This window comes from Anolis sagrei, chromosome 1, assembly GCF_037176765.1.
Source record: "Anolis sagrei isolate rAnoSag1 chromosome 1, rAnoSag1.mat, whole genome shotgun sequence".
Taxonomy (NCBI): Eukaryota; Metazoa; Chordata; class Lepidosauria; order Squamata; family Dactyloidae; genus Anolis; species Anolis sagrei.
The window spans coordinates 275,583,741-275,608,912 of NC_090021.1; the positions used below are offsets into that span (position 1 = coordinate 275,583,741).

A 25,172-nucleotide genomic window follows, 5' to 3' on the forward strand; every position below is an offset into this window, starting at 1 on the left:
AGCCTCAAACAGTCTTTATTTGTTTTATGATAACACTGCATTCCTGATGTTAGTTCATTTTGTAATTGGCTAGATGCTCTTGTCAGGCAGATCGGCAGAGCTGTGTAAAAGCACTTAGACTGGGTTTTTGTTGCCCTTCCTCACTAAGTCTTTAGCAGTTCTAATGTTTCGAATTGGATTTATGTTAACATAGTAGTTTGTTTTCTTTTTCAATTGTTTGCTCTTGAAAAATGAAAAATTAAGATTTTTTTTAAAAAAGAGAAACTCTTCTCTAGTTTTTCTTGGCTTACTAGTTTGTTTAGAAAGAAAGCCAAGTTGAATGCATTCTTTTTATGGCTTTCCATGTGCCAAACAGCACCGAGCCTTGTGGGATTCCAGAAGCTAATGGCCAAGAGGCTGTCCAATAATTTCCCAGCACTACTTTCTGGAAATATTTATCCAGAAGGGATGAGAACTACCTGAGAGTAGTAGCACCAAGGCACAAATCAATGAAAGACCCAAAAAGAAATTATGGTTGATAATCTTCAAAGCATCCAAAAGGTACAGCGAAACCAACAGGGCATATTTGTCCTGTCCTGGTCCCAGTATAAGTTATCCACCAAAGTAGATCTTTCTAGTTCACAACCATGCTTGAAGGAATCCAGGTGATCCATTTAATCCAAGGAAATCTGAAGTTGCATGGCCACCACTAAGACCTTACTTTTTAAAGGGAGATTAGAAACTGGACAATAACGTTCTAGGTGGGATCTAGCCTTCAACAATACTATTTTCAACTTTTAGAATGGTTGGAATGTAGTCCTCTTTCTAAGAAGCATTTACAACGTCCATCGCAGATCTTATCTGTCAAGACAAACATTGGTCTAACAGAGACATCGTTGGCTTCCTTTTTCCAAGCAACCACATCATCCTGCTGAATGAACTGAAACATCCATCTAAAATTGGGAAACACACACCTCAGTTACTCCACCTTCAGTCTGAAGCTCAAATCAGAACAAACATACTACAAACTATTTGGCACATTCATCCCAGCATCCCTCTTACCATCTGGACTGGAAACAACACTGATGATGAATTGGAACCCAGTCCACTACCCACATTTAATTTCCCTTTACACTGCCAAGAGATCCATCAGTATGTTTGATCAGCAGGGATGATCCACAGATTCTGAACTCCTTCACATACTGGAGTTCCAAATCTTGTGCCTGGAATTGCCAGTTTGCACAAGTAGGTAGTGAGGAAAGAGATATATTTGGAGAATCCATATTGTTGTTGCTAATTAAAGCAAACTATACTAGATAAGCTAGATAAGCAAATCTTCTTATATGGAATAAGGCAGCTTCATCTGTTTCTATGACTGTGTTTGTTTGTTCTGCTGTAAAATTGCTTTAGGTATGCTACCCACTTCACCACTGCTTTTTAACAGCTCTGAAGTTAACAGAGATATAATGACATCTCTGCTCCCCATGCTTTTGCAGATCAAATCCAGTGGCATCAGAGGTTGAATTGTAAGTTTTTTGAGCAGCTTTTGCTAAATTCAGAATATTGGAAGTTAGCATTTTAGATGGTAACTCCGGGCCAATTCAGTAACTTTTCCAAGTTCTGCTTAAATGAAGCCATGTATGTAAAGACTACATATAATGTTTATTGAAGGGTGGCAAAAATCAAATGTGTGGTTATAGAAACTTTGTATGAAAAAATAATAGACTTGGAAAGACAGATGGCATACTACTTTTTGGATAATTATCTTTGCACAGAAGAGGTCACTGGCTCTGCACCTTCACACATGTTTTTTAATTCCTCAATTTCCTGTATACTTTTCTTTATGTAATTTTGATTATTTATAGCTAGCAATTCAACCTTGATCATTTAATCAGTCAAGCACCTGAGATTTTCCCATGGCTATACATGAATACAACTGGCAAGTTCCAGTTGTATTCATTTCTGTTTAGTCAGCATTTAAAGAGACACTTCACCAGACCACTGGTTTTCTCCCTCATTTTCGTTTTCAGGATGATGAATGTTGACACGACTTGGCAAAGGGATAAAGCATAAGGTCAACTAGTGCTGTCTCTTCTAGCAGTCCGGGTGCTTTCCTAATCCAAGTGCCAAGTAAGTGATGGAATTGTTCTGTTTTCTTGTTGGATCTAAGCAAGCGGGCACACACCTAATCACTCTTTCTTTCTGGATGTAATATTGCAGAAGATCATTTTGTTTAAAACTCGACAGGGATGGTCTCAAATAGATAATTGCTACCTGGGAATTTGAAAGATTGGGGATTTGTTTGGCAGATAGGAGAAAACCTTAAATTATCTTTTGAAAATGAGCAGGATGTTAAGTGCTGCTGTTGGATCTGAAAAACGTAATATAGATACTGTTATCTGAAGAGTGGGTACTATTTATTTTAAAACAACAACAACAGAGTTGTGTGCTCTCTGTAGGCTGGCCTCAGTTGACAAACTGGCTGCTAAAGTTTCCATGCACTTTTCAAAAGCATAATCATAGAATTGCAAATAGGATGTTAAAAAGGCATATGTTACTGTGGCCAGATGTGGTTTCTCCAGAAATAGGCACAGTTGATGCACAACCTTAACTGTCCAAATGCATTCCTGGGCACCTCTGAATCTACAAGTACCCATGTTTTCCGGGAGAATGTGACCACATCTAACCCAGGGTGAATCCTTATTCCTAGATTTCTTTTGACTGTCCTCTGGATTAAGTTTTCTTTTTTTGTCCAAATCCAGTCCATTATGGCTGTCACACACTAGTTCGGCACAGTATTATCTTCCTTGGATTTAGATGGAAAAGGAGCAATAGAGCTTCATATCATCAGCATCCTGGTAACTCTTGAGCCCTAAAATTTGGACAACCATGTAGAAGTTAAAAAGCATAGTGGACAAGAGACACTACTGAGAGACTTCACATGTCAATTGCCAAGGAGTTGAAAAGGAATCCCTGAGTACCATCTCCTGAGAATGCACTACCTGGAAAGAATGGAGTTTCTCTAGAAAAGTACCTCCAAACTACATTCTCAGTGAGGTAAACCAGAAGGATATTATGGTTAATGGTATCTAAAGTCAATGAGAGGTTCAGCGGGGCCATGTCCAAATCCCATCATAAATTGCCCACTGAGGCAACAACAGTGGTATCCATCCCATAACCATGTCCATATTGAAATGGATCTAAATAATCCTTCTCATGGAAGAAACCCTGGAACTGAGAAGCTATTATATGTTTCAGTACCATGTTCAAAAATAGAATGTTGGAGACTGGTCTATAGTTTTCCAGTTTAATAGGATCTATAATAGCCTCCTTCAGGCATGTTGGGACCTGCCTAATTGTAAAGTATTAATCACTTCCTTTATGCATTCAGTCAATATGGTCTGTAAAGGGATGAAGGCTTTGCATGTTGTGGCTCTTGCTTCTCCATGAATCTTGCATACATCCTCAGAATGAACAGACTGATTATCCATCAACGCTAGTCAAGCAGGGGAAAGGGCTACATCTTCTGGACCTATATCAACTCCAGTGTTCACGTCTGAGTCCAAGTTGAATTAAGCTGTATATATGCTTTACTAGGAATAGTCCTAGTTAATGCAATAGGACTAACTTCTGAATGGGATTTCAACTTCCAATTAGTTTTATCAATAGGCCAATCTACTAAGAGGTAACTATCCCCTTCAGGAGGGAGGGCAAGTTGATTTTAAGTTTATGATGCACTGACTCCATTTCTTTTGTGTCAAATTTAACCAGAAGTAGAACAAAACAACTTGTTTAGCTCTACATGATAGAATTAATGCAGTTCAGTGTAGATGTGTTACAGTGTTTTCATCCATGAATGATCCATTAGAGCAGTGGTTCTCAACCTGTGGGTTCACAGGTGTTTTGGCCTACAACTCCCAGAAAAACCAGCCTGTTTACCAGCGGTTAGGATTTCTGGGAGTTGAAAGCCAAAACATCTGGGAAACCACAAATTGAGAACCACTGTGTTAGAGGGTGTAGTGTGTGGATGATCAAGGGAATCTCTGGGGGAGAAGCCCCAGGCCCCTTCCAATGATCGGGCAAGGAAGAAAATCCCAAAAAGTGCTCTGGAGAGTAAGGAAGGAGTGAGGGGAATAGCTGAGAAATATTACTTTTTGTCCTGTTGCAAGGATGGATGTTGTCTGTTTGCAGAGGAGTGTTATTTGGATACCACCCATTGTGATCTTTCTAATTTTGATTCCATTTGAGTCATTGCAAGACGTCTCAATGTTGTAAAATGCTGTTCATGCACCAGCAAAAAGCTCCTGACTGTGGCCTTCCCAGAAAGACAAATTGTGTCACAAATATTAGCTTCCACATTCCCTTACAAGCCTCCCCTGTGATTATTGCTTCAGCTGGAACACTTGAGCTAGTTATTGATCTTTTTCTCAGATGCCTGCCTGCCTGACAGAAACAGTGAATTTCCAGTTATGAGAGAAGTTGTCTCTCTTTCTGTTATGTAAGCAGTTTGGGTATAAACTCTGCACTACTCTTTTTGATACATTCTCCTTCCCAACTTTAGCTGTTCTGAAAGGAGAATAAACTGACCCCCCCCCCCCCAAAAAAAAAGGCATAATCACAGGAATTATGCTAAGGAGCATTACAGATTTTCAGCAACTGGCTACAGGCATATTCCTGTTACATATACAGGATACTAGATAGATAAAATTTAAGTGGGTGGGGCAGATGTTCTATTTCTTGTGATTAAGATTACAAATATGAGTGCACAAAGGCAATGTTAAAGTCAATGCTGCTAGAAGGAAAGTTTGGAAAGAAAAACTGCATTCAGGTGAGGCTTTGATTAACTGTATAACAAAATTTGAAAAATGTTCTGTACCTGGTTTGAAAGTGTTATTTCCTGTTTAATTGTGCAGTACTTACTTTGAAAGTAGTTGGTATACTCCAGAAATTTTGTTTTTGTGGCTGCCACAATCTGTGTTGAATTGGTTGAGACTCTTATGACAGGGGTCCTCAAACTTTTTGAACAGAGGGCCAAGTCACAGTCCCTCAAACTGTTGGAGGGCCGGATTATAATTTGAAAAAAAAACATTAATTCCTATGCACACTGCACATATCTTATTTGTAGTGCAAAAAACACTTAAAACAATACAATAATTAAAATGAAGAACAATTTTAACAAATATAAACTTATTAGTGTTTCAATGGGAAGTGTGGGCCTGCTTTTGGCTGATGAAAAAGGATTGTTGTTGTTGTGTGCTTTCAAGTCATTTCAGACTTAGGTTGATCCTGAACGAGGGCCAAGTAAATGACCTTGGGGGGCTGTATCCGGCCCCCGGGCCATAGTCTGAGGACCCCCGCTCTATGAGATAGTCATTGAAAAACTATACCAAAATTTGCTGCAGGATGTCCCACAAAAAAGTGTTTGCCATTTACTAAACCTTGTCCATGTTTTTATGATTGAACCAATTAGGAAATGACATTTTCCATCCAGGGGAAAAATCATATTACAGTGTTGTGGAATTATTCTGACTGATTTTCTTGACATCTTTCTTTGTATTATCACTACTTTCTCCATTTTTTTCTTTTATAAAAAGACATTTAAGGGGGAAATACAAAATAATTGCACTTTGTCATATGAAAGGTAACAGTAATAGCTGTCTGCCTAGTTTAGCAATGTGTGAAGCATACATGACCCATTTCAGCAGGCCTTGAGCCCTGTTATACTTGGAGTGCTTTTTTCTAGATTTTTTTTAGCCCATGTTTTCTTACTTCCTTGTCACATGGACCGCCAGAATCAACATGCATCATGGTAAATCCAATTACCATCAAGGGGCCGTGGGGAACTTGTCGCCCCATGCCCTGCATCGCCCGGCTCGACAGGAAGCTGATCCCACGGGGGAAGTGTTGACTGCATGACTTCCTCCATTGTTTCCTGTGCAACACAGGAAGGCTCCTATGTTGACGTAGCAGCAGCATATACTGGCTCTGCTCTAGATGATCCATGGAATCCCACCAGAAGTTCCTCAGTGTCGTCAGATGGAAGCCAGTGTGGATCATCTAGGGCTCAAGTAGCGTATGCCCCATCTGATGAGGTCACTAGAAGAAAGCATTGTTTACCACTGCTTCCACCTTACCATGCCCATCATCCCATGGGGGAAGTGTTGCTACCCGGCTTCCCCCATTGCTGGCAAGGCAACATGGGAAGCTTCCTGTGATGCTGCGGTGGTGGCGTGCTCTACTTCCTCTTTCTTTTTGGCATGGAGCCCAACCAGAAGTGCCTGTGCATCTAGTGAAGGACTCTGTGCTGAAAATGTGGGCGAAGCAGCATCAACAGGCAAATTGGCCCATGTGATAAGGTGGTCAGTGTTCATACAATGATAGCCAAAGGTCAGTCATGAATTTGAGACCATCAAACCTCTCTAAGCACTTGGCTTACATCCTCAGGCTGAACCAGCTGAATCTGATTTCACAGAATCAAATGCAGGAGGATTAGGGAAGACTTCAATTGCCTCATAGTTTAGCCTTCTGACTACTTGTCACACATACCAGTGGATTTCTCCCACTCTTGTTTTAATGGTAAAGGCTGGAACTGGTAAATATATGTCTTATGTATTTCAACAGTATGCAGATTTAAAGTCTGATTGTTGTCCTATGTTGAAATTGGTTGAAAAGATATATCAATACAAAAATTGTATGGATGCTGTCATTGTGGTTGTAGACCACTAGGCTGATGATTAATGCCACTGTTACTCTTGGTTGTGCTAATCTGAGGCTCCGCATCTTATTTTGTTCTGATAAGTGTCTCCAGTGATGTGAGATGACTTATAAATCATATTTTTAAAGATGCGGTCATAAAAATAAGTGATAGGATGGGTTTTCAATAAGCTAGGTTGTTTTAATCAACCCATGATATGACTAGATTGCTTCAGTCAGTCCATATGTAATTTTATGTATATCTAACAAACTTACAAAACCTATATTGTTCATAACTTGGCGACTGCCTCTATTCTAAAATGCTTAAGCATTTACACACACAGGAAGAAATAGATAATATGTTATGACAAACATCTATCCAAGTTGCATTTAAAGTAGAACTCCATGAAAATTGTATTTATTTTTTTGAGTTTTGCTTAGTATGATGTGAGATTAGAGCCAATGTGAGATTTTGTACTGCTGTCTGTATTCTGATTGTAAAGATTTAATCTCACTTCCTGAGAAAACAGAAAGTGAGAGGAAATCTACACCTAGAAAGGGGAATTCACTCCTGTAGGAGTTACCATGGGAAAAAGGTAACTCTTCTCCACTGAAGCTTTATCACCAATCCTTGTTTCCATAACAAGTGAAACTTCCCAAAATCCAATTATAAATCCAAGAAGTAACCAACCAAAAAAGAAGCTGCATAGGGATCCTTAAAGTGAGGAGAGGCACACACCAGAGCATTGTGGACAACACCGTTCCTTTTTGGCCACTTCTGGAGCTACAGAAGGCTATACCATGTGATTGTGTTTGCCATTTTGGGTGACCAGAAGGAAAATCACATCACACCTAGTTACCTTTGTGGGAAAGTCTGTTTGTTTGAAGTTGTAAGATGTTGAAGCATAATGTCATGGACTGTTAAAGCACAGGTACATATGTTTGGGGTTTATTTATTTAGTGGTTTCCAGGAAGTTTGGGAGGCAGGTGTGAATCTCAGGGGCCATGCTTAATCCCACAAATGCTTGCATGTGGCTTGCCTGTTGCAGAATTCTCACCCTTGTTTTAGAAGAGCAAGTTAATTCTTCTCACGGGTTGTTTTGAAATTGGAACTATCATGAGACCAAGTGTGTTTCGAGGCAGATAGCTCCTAGTACTACCAGTCAAAAGACTCTGTGCTGGTGTTGTGTGAATTGTGTGACTTATGTAGACCCCCATTCATTTTACTGGAGAAGAGACGAGATATAAATATTCACTACTTCCATGTGCCATGACCCCAGTGCAGTTTGGATCCCTGGGGCTGGAACTACAAGTGACGTGAGACCCATTTCCTTTTAAAATAGTTTTCAGTGGAAAATGATGGGAAACCCATGTTTACTTTTAAAATATTCTTTCATGGAAAATGATGGGAATAGGCAAAGCTATGCAGTTTGCAGGAAACATAAGCTGGGTTACTAATGAAGTGCAGAGCGAACTATTACGTTGGACAATACCATTGTCTGTCATACCCTGAAAAATGAGTAAGTTTTTAATAATGTGCTATGGATTGCAGCATTTTGGATTTTGTGGCATTACTGCATCCCTGAAGGGATTTTTCAGGGCTATTGAAACCATTGCTGAAAGGCTATATTAAACATTTGACTATGATTGTGATGAACAACGATATTGACTTTTTCAGCTCTGATTCTTCTGTTGTTGGAATTCAAAATGTAAATCAAAATACCTGTATGTTTCTAAACAAAGAATAATATTTCCGGAGAAGCAAGAACATCCTTATTTTAACCTATAGCAGTGTTTGCACTGCTTATCCCTCAAGATATAACAGTACTGGTTCTGCAAGAAAGGAAGTTCAGAATCCAGCTACCATAAATACTGCAGTGCAGTTGAAGGAAAGCCTTCAGAGCAGCTATGTCAGTTTAAGCAAGTTCTTTGGCCCATTTATTTCTATCTCTTTCTTGCTGAATGCAGATTTTTTAAAAAAAGCTTTGGTGCAGCAAGCTAGTCATCATTTTCAATGCTTCTTAAGGACTGCCAAGAAAGAGTAGAAGTCAAAAGTAAAATCAAGAAGAGGAATATGAAACATACCTCTTAAGCAGATAATTACAGCATGCCCCTTGTATTCACAGGACCATATTTATCCACTTCTGTCAAAATATGGCTTATCTGGGCATTTTCTGGGTCCTCCAGTGTCACCCTATGGTATTATTGGGCCGAAAGTGCTTAATTTAAATAGGTTCACTATAATTTGCAATTTCTCGTATCTGTGCAAAGTCTGGAACACATATCATGTGAATGCAGAGGTTGTCCCATATTGATGCATAGCAAAAATGTGTAGGCGTGAACATACCTTTATGTATAAGACCTAATACATTCCATCTCATCATGTTCACCAAAACGATTTAAGGGGTTATCTTTAAGTAAAGGTAAATATAAAAGTTTCCCCTTGACATTAGTCGTGACCGACTCTGTGGGGTGGTGCTCATCTCCACTTCTAAGCCGAAGAGCCAGCATCGTCCATAGATGCCTCCAAGGTCATGTTGCCGGCATGACTGCATGGAAGACTGTTACCTTTCAGCTGGAGTGGTACCTATTGATCTATTCACATTTGCATGTTTTCAAACTGCTAGGTTGGCAGAAGCTTGGGCTAAAAGTAGGAGCTCACTTCGCTCCCCGGATTCAAACCACTGACCTTTCTGTCAGTAAGTTCAGCAGCTCAGCAGTTTAACCCACTGTATCACCGGGAGTAGCGGAGGTTATCTTTAAAAGATAGCAAATATTCAGTTCAAAAGGTAATGTGGTCCTCTCATGGTTCAGGTAATTTTGAAGGAAAAGAAGATTCATTTGTATTAACTGATGGCAGCATTTGTATCTCTGCCTCATGGAGTAGGCATGCATAATAGATGGAGATGATTGTGTATTTCAATAAAGATGCTAAAGGGCAGTTTGGAAAGCTATTTCTACAATGGCCATTGGTTTCTCGGAGTGCTACTTCATTCTGAGAACTGCTATTCTCAGCAGCATGTAGGAGCACAATGCCCTTTACAAATGAGAAAAATGAAGCTATCACAAGAAGCAAAGGGCTCTGCAAGTCGCTTCTGGTGTGAGAGAATTGGCCGTATGCAAGGATGTTGCCCAGGGGACGCCCGGATTATTTGATATTTTTATCATCCTTCTGGGAGGCTTCTCTCATGTCCCCGCATGAGGAGCTGGAGTTGATAGAGGGAGCTCATCCGCCTCTCCCTGGATTCAAACCTGCGACCTGTTGGTCTTCAGTCCTGCCAGCACAGGGGTTTAACCCACTGTGCCACTGGGGGCTCCATCCTAACTAGTTAACTCAGGGCCCTTCCACACAGCCATATAACCCAGAATATTAAGGCAGAAAATCCCACAATATCTGCTTTGAACTGGGTTATCTGAGTCCACACTGCCATATAATCTGGTGCAATGTGGATTTTATATAGCTGTGTGGAAGGGGCCTAAGTCACCAAAACATATATAAAACTGAATCATAACAAGGGAAATACAATGTTTACTCTGGTTTAGTATCAAAATGGTAATATAAACATGCCCACAGGACATGAAAACAAACTCTTCTCTCAATAAGACAGCAAGGCCAGATTGATACACTTGAACCACAGGTCTAAACAAAGAGATCTGTATAGGCTTAGTAGCAATTTTTCACAGTCCCTGAAATACACATTAACCCCCCCCCCCCCCCCCCCCCACACACACGTTTATATTTGGATGCAGTTAAAAAAAGGCAGGGATTTGAAACTTTTTAAGATCTGGTCCTATGATGTGTGCATGCTTCCATAACATTGAACCATGGTAGTTAAAGTGGTACCAAAGTGCATCAATTCTACAATGCATGTGCAGCCCTAGAAACTTAGGATATTACTGTTTCTCCAAAGGACAGTTCACTTGCCAGCTTTCTACAGGCTTAGCTATCTAACAGCAGTTTGAAACATGAAAATCAGGCAGGTAAAATTTGTATGCCTTGCTAAATTTGCCATTGAACTCACATGAGTTGGGCCCATTTTTAAGAAATGATTTCGATAACTTTTCCTAGTTCTACCATTGAATAGTTCTTACAGTGAATAAGTTCTTAATATTTTTGTGGAATCATTTTTTATTTTTCATTTGAATCCATTAGTTTGTGTTCTAAATTCTGTTGTGGCAAGAACAAGCTTGCTCCACCTTCCATATAAAATCCAGATTAACTGCTTTGAACTGTATTATGGCAAAGTAGATGGGGCCTATGTCATTGCACTACAAATAAGTTATTGGCAAAGTGCTTATGAATCAATTAATGTTTTTTTTTTTTAAAAAAACTATAGTCTGCCCCCCCCCTCCCCCCAAGAAACTTAGGGGCTGTGAACTGATCCTTTGCCTAAAAGGTTTGAACACCTATGATCTACACTATAAAATTAATGCAGTTCAACACCACTTTAACTGCCATGGCTTGAAGAGAAGGCTAAATTACTTGTAAAATGAAGTCTCCCACGATTCCATAGCACTGAGTCATAGCACTTAAAATGATGTCAAATAACATTCATTCTATAGTGTAAATGCAGTCAAAGGTAGTTTTGGGATTCAGTGATACTTTGAGTAAATAATTTAATTTGTTCAGTGACTGCGCTCTTAACTCAAATTGCTCTTATCTCAAAGTGAATTTTTGCATTGAAATGCTATTAATCTGTTCTGCCCCTCACTCTCCCCCCCCCTTTTTGTTACGTGTTTTTACATAAAAAATGTACTTTATAAATAAAGGCAAAACCTGCACATTCACGTGGAACAATAAAAAAGAAAGATCAGTTTTTAAATGGTAGAAGCACAAAGTTGTGGCAAGGAAGCACCAAGTGAAGAAGAAGAAGCATCATTTTCTTCATACTACACTCATTCTAGCCTCCTTCCTTCTCTTGCTCTCCCTTCTTCTCGCTTTTCATGAAGCCAAACATACCAAGAATAAAAACCACACAAAATCAACTAAGCCAAAGTTGGACAAGCACAAAGTGAACAGCAATCTCTCAAAGTGGACAAGAGTACAAGGCACTGAGGCTGATCCCTTAAAGCCCTGTACTCTCACACTACCACTCCCTCTCACACTAGCTCTTAACTCAAAATGCTACTTGTATGTCAAAGCAAAATCTGAGGTGAGCAACGGCTCTTAACACAACTCTTAAGTTGGGATGCTCTTAAATTGAGGTTTCACTGTAGTAACTACATAAGCTATCTGTGTGGGGAAAAGTTGTAGGGGCCTGTTTCTAAATGGTCAAGCATATTTTGTTGTTTAGTATAGCCATTCCTTCAGTGACATACCCTTGAGTGACACAACCTTCTGTGTTTACCTACTCCATTAAATAACCTATTAGTTGGGGTCATTGCTAGATTTATGCAATGGTTGTCAGTTTTGACATGCCTTCAACGATTTATTCAATCTAGGTGTGCTATTGATTCATGAATTCATTGAAATACTATTGTAAAATTGATACCTCTAAGGGTTTGGAGCACCAGGTAATGCCAACTGTGCAAAAATTGAGGTCATCTTAATTTTTAAATTGAGCCTGTTTCAGGATTCAGATTAACTGCATTGAACTGGATTATATGACAGGGCAAACACAGGTCAGTGGGCCAGTTGCAGCCCTTGGGCTTTTCCCCCCATCACTCGTCTGCCTTGGCCCTCCTCTCAGCATACAGATACGATGGTCAGTCCAGCTTACCTGTCTGAATGTATCCATCATAGAGGTTAAGATCTTCTGGGGAGGCCCTGTTCTCAGTCCCACCTCCTTCACAAGTGCAGTTGGTGTGGACAAGAAATAGGGCCTTCTTTGTGGTGGCTCTTTGGCTCTGGAACTCTTCCCACTGAGATTAGAGCAGTGCCCTTCCTCCCTCATAGGCATGGGACCATGCCTTTGACCAATAAAGTAATGCAGCATAAAAATAATTAGGGAATATGTGAAATTGATAATTTGGAATGTCTACAGTTTACGATTTTGGATAATGTGATTTTAATGTTTATACTAGGGTGTTTTAACGTTATGTTTTAATGTTTAAATGTTGCTTATGTGTTACGTTTAATGGTCTTAATTGATTTTAACTCATAGTTATATGTTATTGTTTAGTTATTATCAATTTTTATATGTACGTCTGGCATTGAATTTTGCCATTAGTATGTTGTAAACCACTCTGAGTCCCACCAAGGGTGAGAAAAGTGGAATATAAAAACAGTAAATAAATAAAATAAAATGTCCCCAGGCTGAAAGTAGGGCCGAGGCAGAAGCACGTGGTTGCTGAGAACTCTCTGGAGAGATCTCAGCAGTGGTGTGTCTCCTCCTCTCAGCACGAGTGATTATGACACCTCCCTCCAGGTGCCAACCGTCCGTCCCCCCCCAACCGTCCGCCCCCCCCCCGTCCGCCCCCCTGTGCCAACTGCTGCCTCCCCCCACCCTTCCCTCCCAGCCCAGCCCACAATGTGGCCCCCACCAAAAAAAGTTTGCCCATGCCTGGTGTAGAGTCATATAATTCTGGTCAATAGTGTTAAATCTGTATTCTGAAACTATATTATATGGTAGTGCAGATCCAGCCTCGTGTGCTTCATGAAGCAATACAGGAATAAATCAAAATGAGACATAATATCCTCCTTACTTGGAGCTTATGTGGTGTGTTGTGTTCTTCTTATATGGAAAAGGGCTTGAACAACCACAACAAATTGTGGCTGGATGGAAAATAATATGCAAGCATATTGCATAACATCATTGTGGATCACAGCACAGTCTTCTTCTTAAGGCTTCTGCCAACGTGAGATAGGTTTAACTCTGATACTAAACTGGCAGGTTTTTGATTTTGAAATGTGCGTGTAGTGTTGTGTTTATAAATCTATATCAGGCACCCTCAAACTGCGGCACTCCCACTGTTTGGGCCTCCAATTCCCAGAATTCCTAACCATTGAACAAGCTGGCTAGGGTTTTGGGAGTTGGAGGCCCGAAAATCTGGACCACAGTTTGAGGATGCCTGATGTACATGGAAGACCTCACAAGCTAATCTGCGGATCATTTAGCCAATGTGTTTTTAAAAAAAATTAATTGACTACGGACGTCACATCCTCTGTTCTTTTGGGAAACTTGTGTAATTTGTTGATTTTTATTGAAATCACTTTTATCTATAAATCTCTTTAAAAAAACAAGACGACAACATCTAAACTAATAAAGACCTAAGTTTTGACCATGCCAAGACCTTTTGGCTTGAGTGTCTTCCTCCTCCTTCCCTCTCAACCGCCTGGTATGTTTTGTTCTGACAAGTCTCACTGAAACTCCAAATTAGGTTGCAAATTCAGCGGACTTTTTACTCATTTACCAGGATGTGGAGATTTAGCTCCATCTGTTGGCAACTACCTTTCATAACAGCTGTTCCTTTCAGAGTGTAGGAGGAAAATAATCCTTTGATTTCTTGCTGAGCTTTGTAAATTTTCAGGTGCAATGGAATATTCCATCGAGGCCACAGGACAGATTGTGAAATGTTTCTCAAGAGAGAACATCTAGTTATCAATGCTATAATTAAGGCACATTTTAATGCTCTTACAGATATTGCAGAGGTTACTTTTGAGATTACAACTCCCAGAATCTCCTGGCCATCAATTCTGAGGTTTGTTTTCTGGTAACTTTTAAATTGTATCTCCACTCACTTTCCTCCTAGTGATAGACAGGTAGGGTTGTTTTTTTTTTTTGTTTTTTTTTTTGGGAGGGGGTTATCTAGGAACAACCTAATTCATCAAAAATTGTGAGTGACCTTTTGAGGTCCCGAAGGGTTTATCCTTCCACCAGTGGAATAAACATTGCTGCAGGAGCAAACGTTTTCCCCTACGTCCTCCAAAGTCTGCTTTGGAGTAGGGCAGAGGATAAGGAGCTGCAGAAAGAGCAAGGAAAATGCCTATTATGTCAATATATCGCTGGTCACATAACATTGGATTAAGGTTCACATTTTTTCAACAAGCAAGATGGTATAAAAACAGATTGGAAGGAATGGAAATCAGAGGTGGGAAAAGGCTGACTTAATACAGAGGTCGAGATTCAGCCAACCGCCAAAGGAGCGGGCTGAGGTCCTTCTACTTTGAGAAGCAGATTAACATACTAACCGGGTTTGAAGGCAACAGGAAGAGAGGTTTATTATGTTCAGGCCTGAAAGGATGTCAGATACAGATTCTGAGCTCAAAAAGATTGGGCAAAAAGAATGCATTACGGTACAAGACATTTTATTTTCTTTGACAGCCTTTCAAAATACTGGCATCCTCCTCTGATTAGTCGGAAAGTGAGCCCAGTCAAGATCCGGGCATTTGTTTGCTGGGAATTCTCTTGACATCAGAGGTTTCCTCCATGGCAGGAAAAATGAACAGCTGTCATTTGTAGCTTTGAAGCCAGAGTAGTTTGGAAGGGGCAGACAGGTGGAATGTGTTAAGGCAACAGTCCATGATGGGATTATTTGCCAAATCCGGTTTGCACAAAGGGTTGTTTTCTAAATATAAACAGTTCAATGTAGAACATACAGATTTAGTTTGTACGTTGCTAATGTCTGGCACCGACTTCTCTCTGGATTCCCTTGGGAAATTGGAATTAACTTCTCAGGTTGACATTGTCTCCTCCAGATGGTCCCACCTCAGAGTAAGTGAGGAGCCAGAAAAAGCCTCTCAGGGATATACACACAAGCATGTTATATTATTTTAGTTTTTCCCAAGGAGCAAGTGCTACACTGCACAAATGGAGATATGGTTTTCTGCCTTAGTGCATATTAGTTATATTTATTATAAAACATATATGTGGAGGTCACAAAGAGTTATGGCCAAATTTTGCCATTCAGGAACACACAATCAAAGCACTCCTGACTGAAGTTCATCCAGCCTCTACTTAAAACCTTCAGAGAAGGATACTCTAAGGCAGTATATTCCACCTATCAACAGCTCTCATCACCAAGAAATTCTGCCTAAAGTTTTGGTGGAGTCTCTTTTCCTGCAATTTGAAAGTTTCATAAATGATGCAATAATGACCATCGCCATGGTAATATGTGTATAGCTGTATCCTAATTGTGGAATTCTTCCCTAAGAATATTTAGCTATCCCCTTAGCTTCTTTGCTGCTTCTACTTTGTTTAAGCATATACATGCATCCATGGTTTTTGTTTATTTTTAATGCTGTCACTGATATTTATATATGCTACCGTTGCCTCCAGCATTTCGTAGGGCACTGTTTCAGGTCACGGGAGGGCAGACTAATGCACAAACAATTGTGAGGATAGGGCTGGTGGATAAAGTGTGTAGGTCATATGGTAGCAGTAAAGATAGAGGGCAAGTAAATGGAAGATAATAGCTTTGGGAACAGAACAATCTTTACTCTTCTTCCTCCTTGCCACTGCCTCCTCCCCTTTGATGATGTAGGAATGGAATTCTGTGAGGGAACCATGTGGCCATTTGCCATTTTCCAGTCCCTTCTGCTTTTCTTTCCACCTACGAGGATCCACATTTTGCCCCTCTCTAGGCAAAATGTAGCTGCATGGACTTTTTACCCACTTACTTCTTGAGAAGATGAAATTTAGTAAGCTTGTTAGCTCCAAGACCTTTTGTATCAAGAATGTATTTATTTTACTTAGATAAATATTTTTGACTCTAAAGTTCTGACTCCGCAATCCTGTGCCATCCTAAGATATAGAAGGTTATCCCAGCTCATCATATGTAAGTTTCTTCTGGTTATGAAGTTTAATTCTGGTACTCTGCTGTATTTATGGTGGAATCACCCCAACTGAGGGTTATTTTTTAGCCTAACAGCTCAGATTCCCCAACAAAAACACATGGAGAGCCAAAGTTTGCCCATGCCTGCTATAGAAGATGTATTTTTCCATCCATGGTTAAATAAAGTGGCAACCTTAAATTTCTGTGGCAACCTTAAATTTCAATTGAAACGATCACATAAAAATGAGAAAGAGTGCTAACATATTTCATGAAGTTAACGAGGGCTAGTGTGGTGTATTAGTTTGGATATTGGACTTTGATTCTAGAGACCAGAGTTCAAATTCCAGCTTTGCCAGAGAAACCCATTGTGTGACATTGGGCACATCCACTCTCTTGGCCTCAGAGGAAGACAAAGGCTACCCCTCACTGAACAAATGTTTCCAAGAGAAGTCTCTGATAGGTTCACAGTAGGGCCGCCATAAGTAAACGACTTGAAGACACATAATACCAACAATAATAATAAATCCCCTTCTGGTTGTCTGCATGTTTCGCTAATGTCTAACCTCTTTAGACAATGTTGGGCAAGGCTAGCCAAATATGTGACCCCTGGGGCATATTATGGGGCGTGGTTCTCTTGCTTCAACTTTTGATTTTCCTGTTTATGATGTGAATAAGAATAAGACTATTTTGAAGTGTGCTGAATTCTCCTTAATTGGTTTTTTTAAAACAGTAGTTTTAAAGGCCGCTTGTCAGGGATTCTTTAAGAGGGATGGACTAAACAAGGTCTAAATTAATTCACATTTGGAGTCCTTCCAATTGTAATTCCAGGATTTGAGTCACAGAACGAAGCCTGCAACAGGGAGCAGCTAGACGGTCAGAGAGTTTGCCAACAAACTGAAAAGGAAACCAAAGAAGACGAAATGGAGGGCAGAGAAAAAGAGGAAACCGACCTGTCCAAACTTCTGACATCCTTTAGTAAGTATCCTGGATGGGGTGGCTGGTTTTCTGTTTAAGTTTACAGAGGGAAGGCCTCCCCCATGTTCAGATCTGTGTGTCTCTTGTTATATCACTATGAAATATCAAAGTTAAGGAATGTTAGCACCAGGCCAGCATGTTAGTTCAGCTCTATTACTTCTGTGTTGGCTTTGATAAACAAAACCTCAACCTTCTGTTCTTACTGAATCTTTTTGTTGGGCAAAGTAACATTTATGGTTCCTTCCGCACAGCTGTATAAAATCCACATTGAACTGGATTATGTGACAGTGTGGACTCCAATAACCCAGTTCAAAGCAGATATTGTGGCTCATCTGCTTTGATATTCTGGGTCATATGGCTGTGTGGAAGGCTCTCATGCAGCTGCTAGCATCACAAAACCACATTCAGGGAAGGAAAGAATATATGGTTTTTCCAAATGTACGGCTTTTTTTTACCTATTTGTTGTTTGTTGTGAGCCTTCAAGTAATTATTGACACCCTAAAGCAAAATATCACGGGGTTCTCTTGGTAAGATTTATTCAAAGAGAGCTTGCTTTTGCTTCCCTTCCGTACAGCCATATAATCCAGAATATCAAAGCAGAATAACTCACAATATCTGCATTGAACTAGGTTATCTGAGGGCTCTTCCACAGAACCCTGTATCCCAGAATACCAAGGCAGAAAATCCCACAATATCTGCTTTGAACTGGGTTCAGATCCAGACAGGCCTTTATCTCAGGAAAATCCACATTTTAAATACGTGGATTTTCCTGGGGGCCTGTCCACACCCACCCCAGAAAGTGCACGCTTTCTGGGGTGGGTGTCCAGACATTCTCTCAGGACTAGTCGGAGAGAACGTCTTGGGGGGCCTACCCCCACCTCTCCCCAAGCCCCCAGATACCTTAGAAAAGTAATCCAAACTTACATGGCCTCCGTTACAAGCCTTGGCGGGCTCTCTCAGCATGTAAAGATAATTTGCCAGGAGAGCGGGGGGCATTTCTCTCTCCCCTCCCCCCACTCCCTGCTCTCCTGGTGTGTCATTTCTACACGGCAGGAGAGCCGGCTGAGGCTTGTAATGGAGACCGGGTAAGGTTTAATTACTTTTTTAAGGTATCTGGGGGCTTGTGGGGAGGGGGTAGGTATTCCCAGTTTACCGGGTGGGTATTCCCATAGTTTACCGGCCTTGAGTTGCCTTCGGGCTTGTGAAAGGCGGGATAGAAATATCATTAATAAATAAATAATAAATAAATTTAGTATTCTGCAGTCCAGGACTGAAAATTGTGGATTTATCCTGTGTTTTCCAAGAAGGCATGGAATAAATCCTCTATCAAATTAATTTGCTACAAACTGGTTTGTAGCTAATTAATTCAGGACTGTCCAGAATGTTGTCTGGACAGCCCCTCCTTTATTGCAGTAGATACCGCAATAAAGGTGCTGTCTGGACGGGCCCTGGGTTATCTGAGTCCACACTCAAATAATGCGGGATTTTCTGCCTGGACATTCTGGGATATAGGGCTATGTGGAAGGGCCCTCAGTCCACACTGCCATATAACCCAGTTCAAAGCAGAAAATGTGAGATTTTATACAGCTGTGTGGAAGGGGCCTTAAACCTCCAAAGATTATCTGCTTTGAATTGGATTATATGGCAGTGTAGAAAGGGCCTTAGGCTCAGTGTGACTCATCTAAAACTGCCCAGTGGGCTTCCATGGCTGAGCAGGGATTCAAAGCCTGGTCTCCAGAGACAAGGTTCATAGTTCAAACCACCACATCAGGGGTCTCCAAACTAAGGCCTAGGGGCCAGATACGGCCCTCCAAGGTAATTTACCCGGCCCTCGCTCAGGGTCAACCGAGGTCTGAAACAACTTCAAAGCACACAACAAAAACAACCATCCTATCTCATCAGCCAAAAGCGGGCCCACACTTCCCATTGAAATACTAGTAAGTTTATATATTGGTTAAAATTGTTCTTCATTTTAATTATTGCATTGTTTTTAAGTGTGTTTTGCAGTACAAATAAGATATGTGCAGTGTGCATAGGAATTCATTCATGTTTTTTTCAAATTATAATCTGGCCCTCCAACAGTTTGAGGGACTGTGGTCTGGCCCACTGCTTAAAAGGTTTGAGGACCCCTGCCCTACATCACGCTGGCTCTGCTTTGATCTCTATTTTTCCCATTCTTCACTTGCTTCCCCCTTTCTGAAGAAAAATGAAAAAGCTATCTATCTGAAGATAGTTATATGCATTACATACAGCATACCTGAAGATAATTATATACATTGGGATACAGAAGGCATGGGCAAACTTGGACTTCAACTCCCACCATTCCTAACAGCCTCAGGTCCTTTCTTTTCCCCCCTCAGCTGTTTAAGCTGTTAGGCTATTAGGAATGGTGGGAGTTGAAGTCCAAAACACCTGGAGACCTAAGTTTGTCCATGCCTGGGATACAGAACTATAGCCAGTGTGGCACCACTTTAACTGCCAGGGCTCAGTGCAATAGCTTAGAGTCCTGCCAGCGTGCTGATATTTCATCAAGCTACAACTCCCAGGATTCTACAGCCTTGAGCCAAGGCAGTTAAAGTGGTGTTAGACTGTATTCATGCTAAAGTGCAGACGCACCATAAACCAGGCTCCTTTCTAGGTTCTTGTGGGGTTTTTTTTGGCTATAGGGCCATGTTCTAGAGCAGCAGTCCTCAAACTAAGGCCCAGGGGCCGAATGCGGCCCTCCAAGGTCATTTACCCAGTCCTCACTTAGGGTCAACCTAAGTCTGTAACGACTTGAAAGCACACAACAACAACAACAATCCTATCTCATCAGCCAAAATCTGGCCCACACTTCCCATTGAAATACTAATAAATTTATATTTTTAAAATTGTTCTTCATTTTAATTATTGTAGTGTTTTAAAGAGTTTTTGCACTACAAATAAGATATGTGCAGTGTGCATAGGAAGTCATTCATGTTTTTTGTTTTTTATAATCCGGCCCTCCAACACTTTGAGGGACTGTGACCTGGCCCTCTGTTTAAAAAGTTTGAGGACCCCTGTTCTAGAGGCTCCTTTCCCTTCTGCCTCTTCGGGACAGCAATCAGAGACCTTCCAAGAGCCATATGGGGCGTGGCTTTAGACAGGCCCCGCCCCGTCAGCATATTCTCGGTCTTGCTTAGTTCAGCACAAACGGGCGCGGGGCGTGGCTCTAGACAGGCCACGCCCTCTCCAGGCTTAGCCTCGCTTAGCCCAGCACAAACGAATGGGGGCGTGGCTTTATACGGCCCCTCCCTCCAGACTCACCGCTTTGCTTAGCCTAGCACAAGAGGGCGGGGTTTAACCAGGCCCCGCCCCTCCAGCTTCTCCTTCGTGTTGCTTAGCTCAGGCCCAGCTCACGCGGGTGGGGGCGTGGCTTTAGACAGGCCTTCCCCCCTCTCTGCATCTCCGTCTGGCCTAGCCCGGCACAGGCGAGCGGGGGGCGGGTCTTATACAGGCCCCGCCCCCTTCACTTCGCCTCCGCTTTGCTTCGCCCAGCCCAGTTCAGCTTGGCCGGCTTAGGGACCGCCTGATTGACACGGACCAAAGTTATCCCGGAATAAAGAGAGCACGCATGTGCCATCACACCGGATGTGAACGGGGTTGCCTTCGCTCCCTCACACAACAGAGTCGATGTGTCTCTATATGTATATGTATGCCAGGAGGAACCGTGCCGAGCCGTGCCAAACCGGTCCAGTTGCCGCTGCGCCAAAGAAAGGGAGCGAAAGGAAGGGACGAGGCTGAAAGGGGGGGTGGCGCGGGGCTCAGAAACTGACCCGGGTCAAAAAGCCGGTCCGAGAGGGCTTAAGCACGGCTTGCTTTGCAGGGAAAGGGAAAGGAAAGGGGTTGTTCCTTCTTCCGTGCGCGGGGTGTTTGGGATGGATTTCCGCGGGAAAAAGTACGAGCGGGGCAGCAACTGGTCGGACCCGGAGGTGGCGCAGCTGCTGCACTTGTGGGCCGACGCGGCGGTGCAAGCCGAGCTGGAGAGCTGCCTCCGGAACCAGCACGTCTTCAACCGCATCGCCGAGGTCCTGCGCGAGAAGGGCATCCGCCGCACGGGAGACCAGTGCCGAGAGAAGATCAAGAAGATGAAGCTCGAGTACCGGCGCCTCAAGGACAGCGGCGGAGGGGGCGGCAAGACCGGCGCCCGCGGAGGAGGAGGAGGAGCGGGAGCGGGGCGCCCATGGAAGTTCTTCCAAGTCCTGGACCGCGTCCTCGCCGGCCGAGCCCCCCACAGCCCCCCGGGGGAGCCCCGCCTACACCCGCAGCCCCACCACCCGCACCTGGGACCCTCCGCCGCCCCCCAGGCCCCCACCTCGCAGTCCCCGGAGCTGGTGGAGATCAAGTGCGAGGAGGAGGAGGACTCCGAGGAGCAGGGCTTGGCCCCCCAGCTGCCCTCCGCCCTCCCTCGCAGGCCAGAAATAGAGAGGACTTTTCTGGAGAGGTCCCAGGACGACTCTCCCCTCTCCCAGGTGGAGCCCCCCCTTGAGACCAGTGTCTCGCCTTCAGGTAGGACCCCCTCCACTCCTTAGGACCATCAGCTGAAGTCTCCCCATATCTGGGAGAGTGAACTACAGCTTGGCAACGTTGCTTGACTTTTGGAGACTACAGCTCTCAGGATTTTCTAGTAAGCTGAGATTGTAGTCTCCAGGGTGATGGTCTTCATTGAGACCAATGTCTCACCTTCAAGTAGGATAGCCTTAACTCCTGATGACCCTTAGCTGAAGTCTCAGGCATATGGAAAACTGAACTACAGCTTGGCAAAGTTGCTTGACTTCTGGGGACTACAGATCTCAGGATTTTCTTTCAAGCTGGGAAGTGTAGTCTTCAGGGTGATGGTCACCATCGAGACCAATGTCTCACCTTCAAATAGGACTCCCTCCACTCCTTATGACTCTTAGCTGAAGTCTCAGACATCTGGGAGACTGAACTACAGCTAAGTTGCGTGACTTCTGGAGATTCTAGCAAGCTAGGAGGTGTAGTCTCCATTGTCTCACCTTCAAGTAGGATTCCCTCCACTCCTTGTGAACATTACTCAAAGTAATATAATAAGTGGACTCCCTCCAAATGTCTCGCCTTCAAGTAGGACACCCTCCATTCTTTATGAACATTAGCTGAAGTCTCAAACATCTGGGAGACTAAACAGTAACATGGCAAAGTTGCTTGAATTCTGGGGACTACAGCTTGCAGGATTTTCTAGCAAGCTGGGAGGTGTAGACTCCAGGGTTATGGTCTCCATTGGGACCAATGTCTCACCTTCAAGTAGGACTCCCTCCACTCCTGATGACTTAGCTGAAGTCTCAGTCATATGGAAAACTGAATTACAGCTTGACAACTTTGCTTGTCTTCTGGACTACAGCTCCCAGGATTTTCTAGCAAGCTGATAGGTGTAGTCTCCAGGGTGATGGTCTCCATTGAGACCAATGTCTCACCTTCAGGTAATATAATAATAAGAAGAAATGGACTTCCTCCAAATGTCTCACCTTCAAGTAGGAATCCCCACTCTTTATAATCGTCAGCTGATGTCTCAAACACCTGAGAGACTGAACTATAACATGATAAAGTTGCTTGTCTTTTGGGGACTACAGCGCCCAAGATTTTCTACCAAGCTGGGAGATGTAGATTCCTGGGTGGTGATCTCCATTGTTTCACCTTCAAGTAGTACTGTCGCAACCCTGCATAGCGTCTCTTGGTATAACAGTCACACACGATGTTCGTCGTCAGTCAGTCTGGAGTCAAAGCCAAATTAGATTCAAACAAACTAGACAGGGATAATATAATCTAAGAGGCATAGTCAATACTCCAGTCCCAAGAGTATCACCAACACATCCAAACTATAAGTAGTCCGAAGTCAAGGTCTAACACACAAAGTCATCCAACAGACCTCCAAGTTGTAGCAGGTTCCAAACGTTGCTCCCAACAAACACCAAATTCAAACTCTACTCTTTATGCTCCATAGCACAAGTGGTCTCAACTGTTGGTTCTTCTCTGTGCCAACTGGGTGGATCTACGCAGCTGAATAGCATGAGTTCTCAGTTGCAGTCTTTCTGGGATACTTAACTCTGCCTCATTCATCTCCTGATGCTGAGTAAACACAGGACTCCCCCTTGCCTGACTCCCCTCAGCACTACAGGGGTAGCTTCCTTGGAGCCAGGCTGCAGCTGTTGTTCCCTGCTTTCCACTGTCTCAGATGCTGGGCCTGGCAGCCCTTCATCTTCGTCTGTATTGCAGACCCTGATAGACTCCCTCCAATCCTTAGGACCCTTAGCCAAAGTCTCAGACATCTGGTGTAGTCTCCAGGGTGATGGTCTCCATTGAGACCAATGTCTCACCTCCAAGTAGGACTCCTCCCACTCCCTACGACCATTAGCTGAAGTCTCAAACATTTGAGAAACAGAACTATAGCTTGATAAAATTGCTTGACTTTTGGGGGCTACAGCACCCAGGAATTTCTAGCCAGCTGGCTGGGTTTCTGGGAAGTGTCATCTCCAGGTTGGAAGCCCCCAATGAGATTAGTATCTTGTCTTCAGGTAGGATAGCCTTAACTCCTGATGACCCAAATATCTGGAAGACCAAATTTGGGAAACGGAGCAAGAATTGTGGTCTCCACAGTGAGATCTTCATTGAGACCAGTGTCTTGCCTTCAGGCAGGTCTGCCTGTCAGTCAGACCATTAGTTAAAGTCTCAAACATCTGAAGACCAACGCTTAGGAAACAGGACACTACAATTTGGGAAAGTCACTTTACTTCTGGGGGTTCGAGTTCCTAGAACTTTCTAGTATGCAAGCTGGGGTTCAGGGAGCCTAGGTGGAGATATCATTTGAAACCAGTGTCTCACCTTCAGGCAGGAGTGCCACATGTCCTTATGCCCATTAGCTACATTTGGGGTGAGTTGTAGTAAAAAGCATCAAGTGAAATATAGGCAAAGACAGCCTTGCTTTCTGTTGCAATCGTACTGGGAGAGAAAATTTTCAGACCATAATCTTTGCAAGTTAGTGACCACCTTTCTAGTGAAACATAGTGGAGACTTTCATTAGTTTTAGATGGCAATTCTATACCTTCCAACATTTCACAAATGTAGATTTGGACTCATGTGGTGAGCCAAATCAGAGCATGATCATGATGACAAAAAGTTAATAATGACAAAGAGCACAAGCTAGGATGTGTGCTAAAATAAAAACCAGTTAATTTTAAATGCTACCACATGTCATGTTTTACCTCTTGCCCTTTCTCCTTTTATGCTGTAAGAGATTCATAATAATAATAATAATTTTACACACAGGATGCACACAGTTCAAACACAGCTAAATAATAATAATAAATAATAAAACAAGTTAAAATTCACAAGTTAAAAATGACTGGGTAGGCCTGCTGGAAGCGATAGGTCTTCAGTTGCATCTTGAATTCCAGCAGCTGGTTTAGCTGTCATAACGCTTCCAGCAAATCATTCCATAGTCTTGGGGTGGCCGATGAAGAGGTCCTCTGGGTGATGGCTGCCATTTGGGTCCTGGCAGGCTGAAATAGATGCCCCTCAAAGGACCTAAGTGTTAGGAGACTATTGTACTGGAGAAGGTGATCCTGTAGGTACCCTGTATCACAGTATCTGTTATTTATTTTATTGGGAGCCCCCAATGGTGCAGTGGGTTAAACCCTTGTGCTGGCTGAACTGCTGACCAAAAGGTCGGCAGTTCGAACCTTTGGAACAGGGCGAGCTCCCATCTGTCAGCTCCAGCTTCCCATGCGGGGACATGAGAGATACCTCCCACAGGCATACCCTGGGCAGCGTCCTTGCAG

At 42.6% G+C, this 25,172-nt stretch overlaps 1 protein-coding gene across 3 annotated transcripts in view; it reads left to right on the forward strand.

The window, feature by feature from the left end:
* Window positions 1-25,172, forward strand: part of ACCS (1-aminocyclopropane-1-carboxylate synthase homolog (inactive)) — a 73,835-nt gene that overhangs the window by 28,872 nt on the left and 19,791 nt on the right. The window contains exons 2-3 of one of the 3 annotated variants that reach the window (XM_060764427.2): window positions 2,010-2,109; window positions 17,215-17,361. In XM_060764427.2, the coding sequence (XP_060620410.2) occupies window positions 17,307-17,361 (55 nt within the window). In that variant the 5' untranslated portion in view covers window positions 2,010-2,109; window positions 17,215-17,306. Of the gene's footprint in view, window positions 1-2,009; window positions 2,110-17,214; window positions 17,362-20,870; window positions 21,889-25,172 lie in introns of those variants that run through there. The other 2 variants (XM_060764436.2, XM_060764417.2) reach the window with 2 other exon arrangements.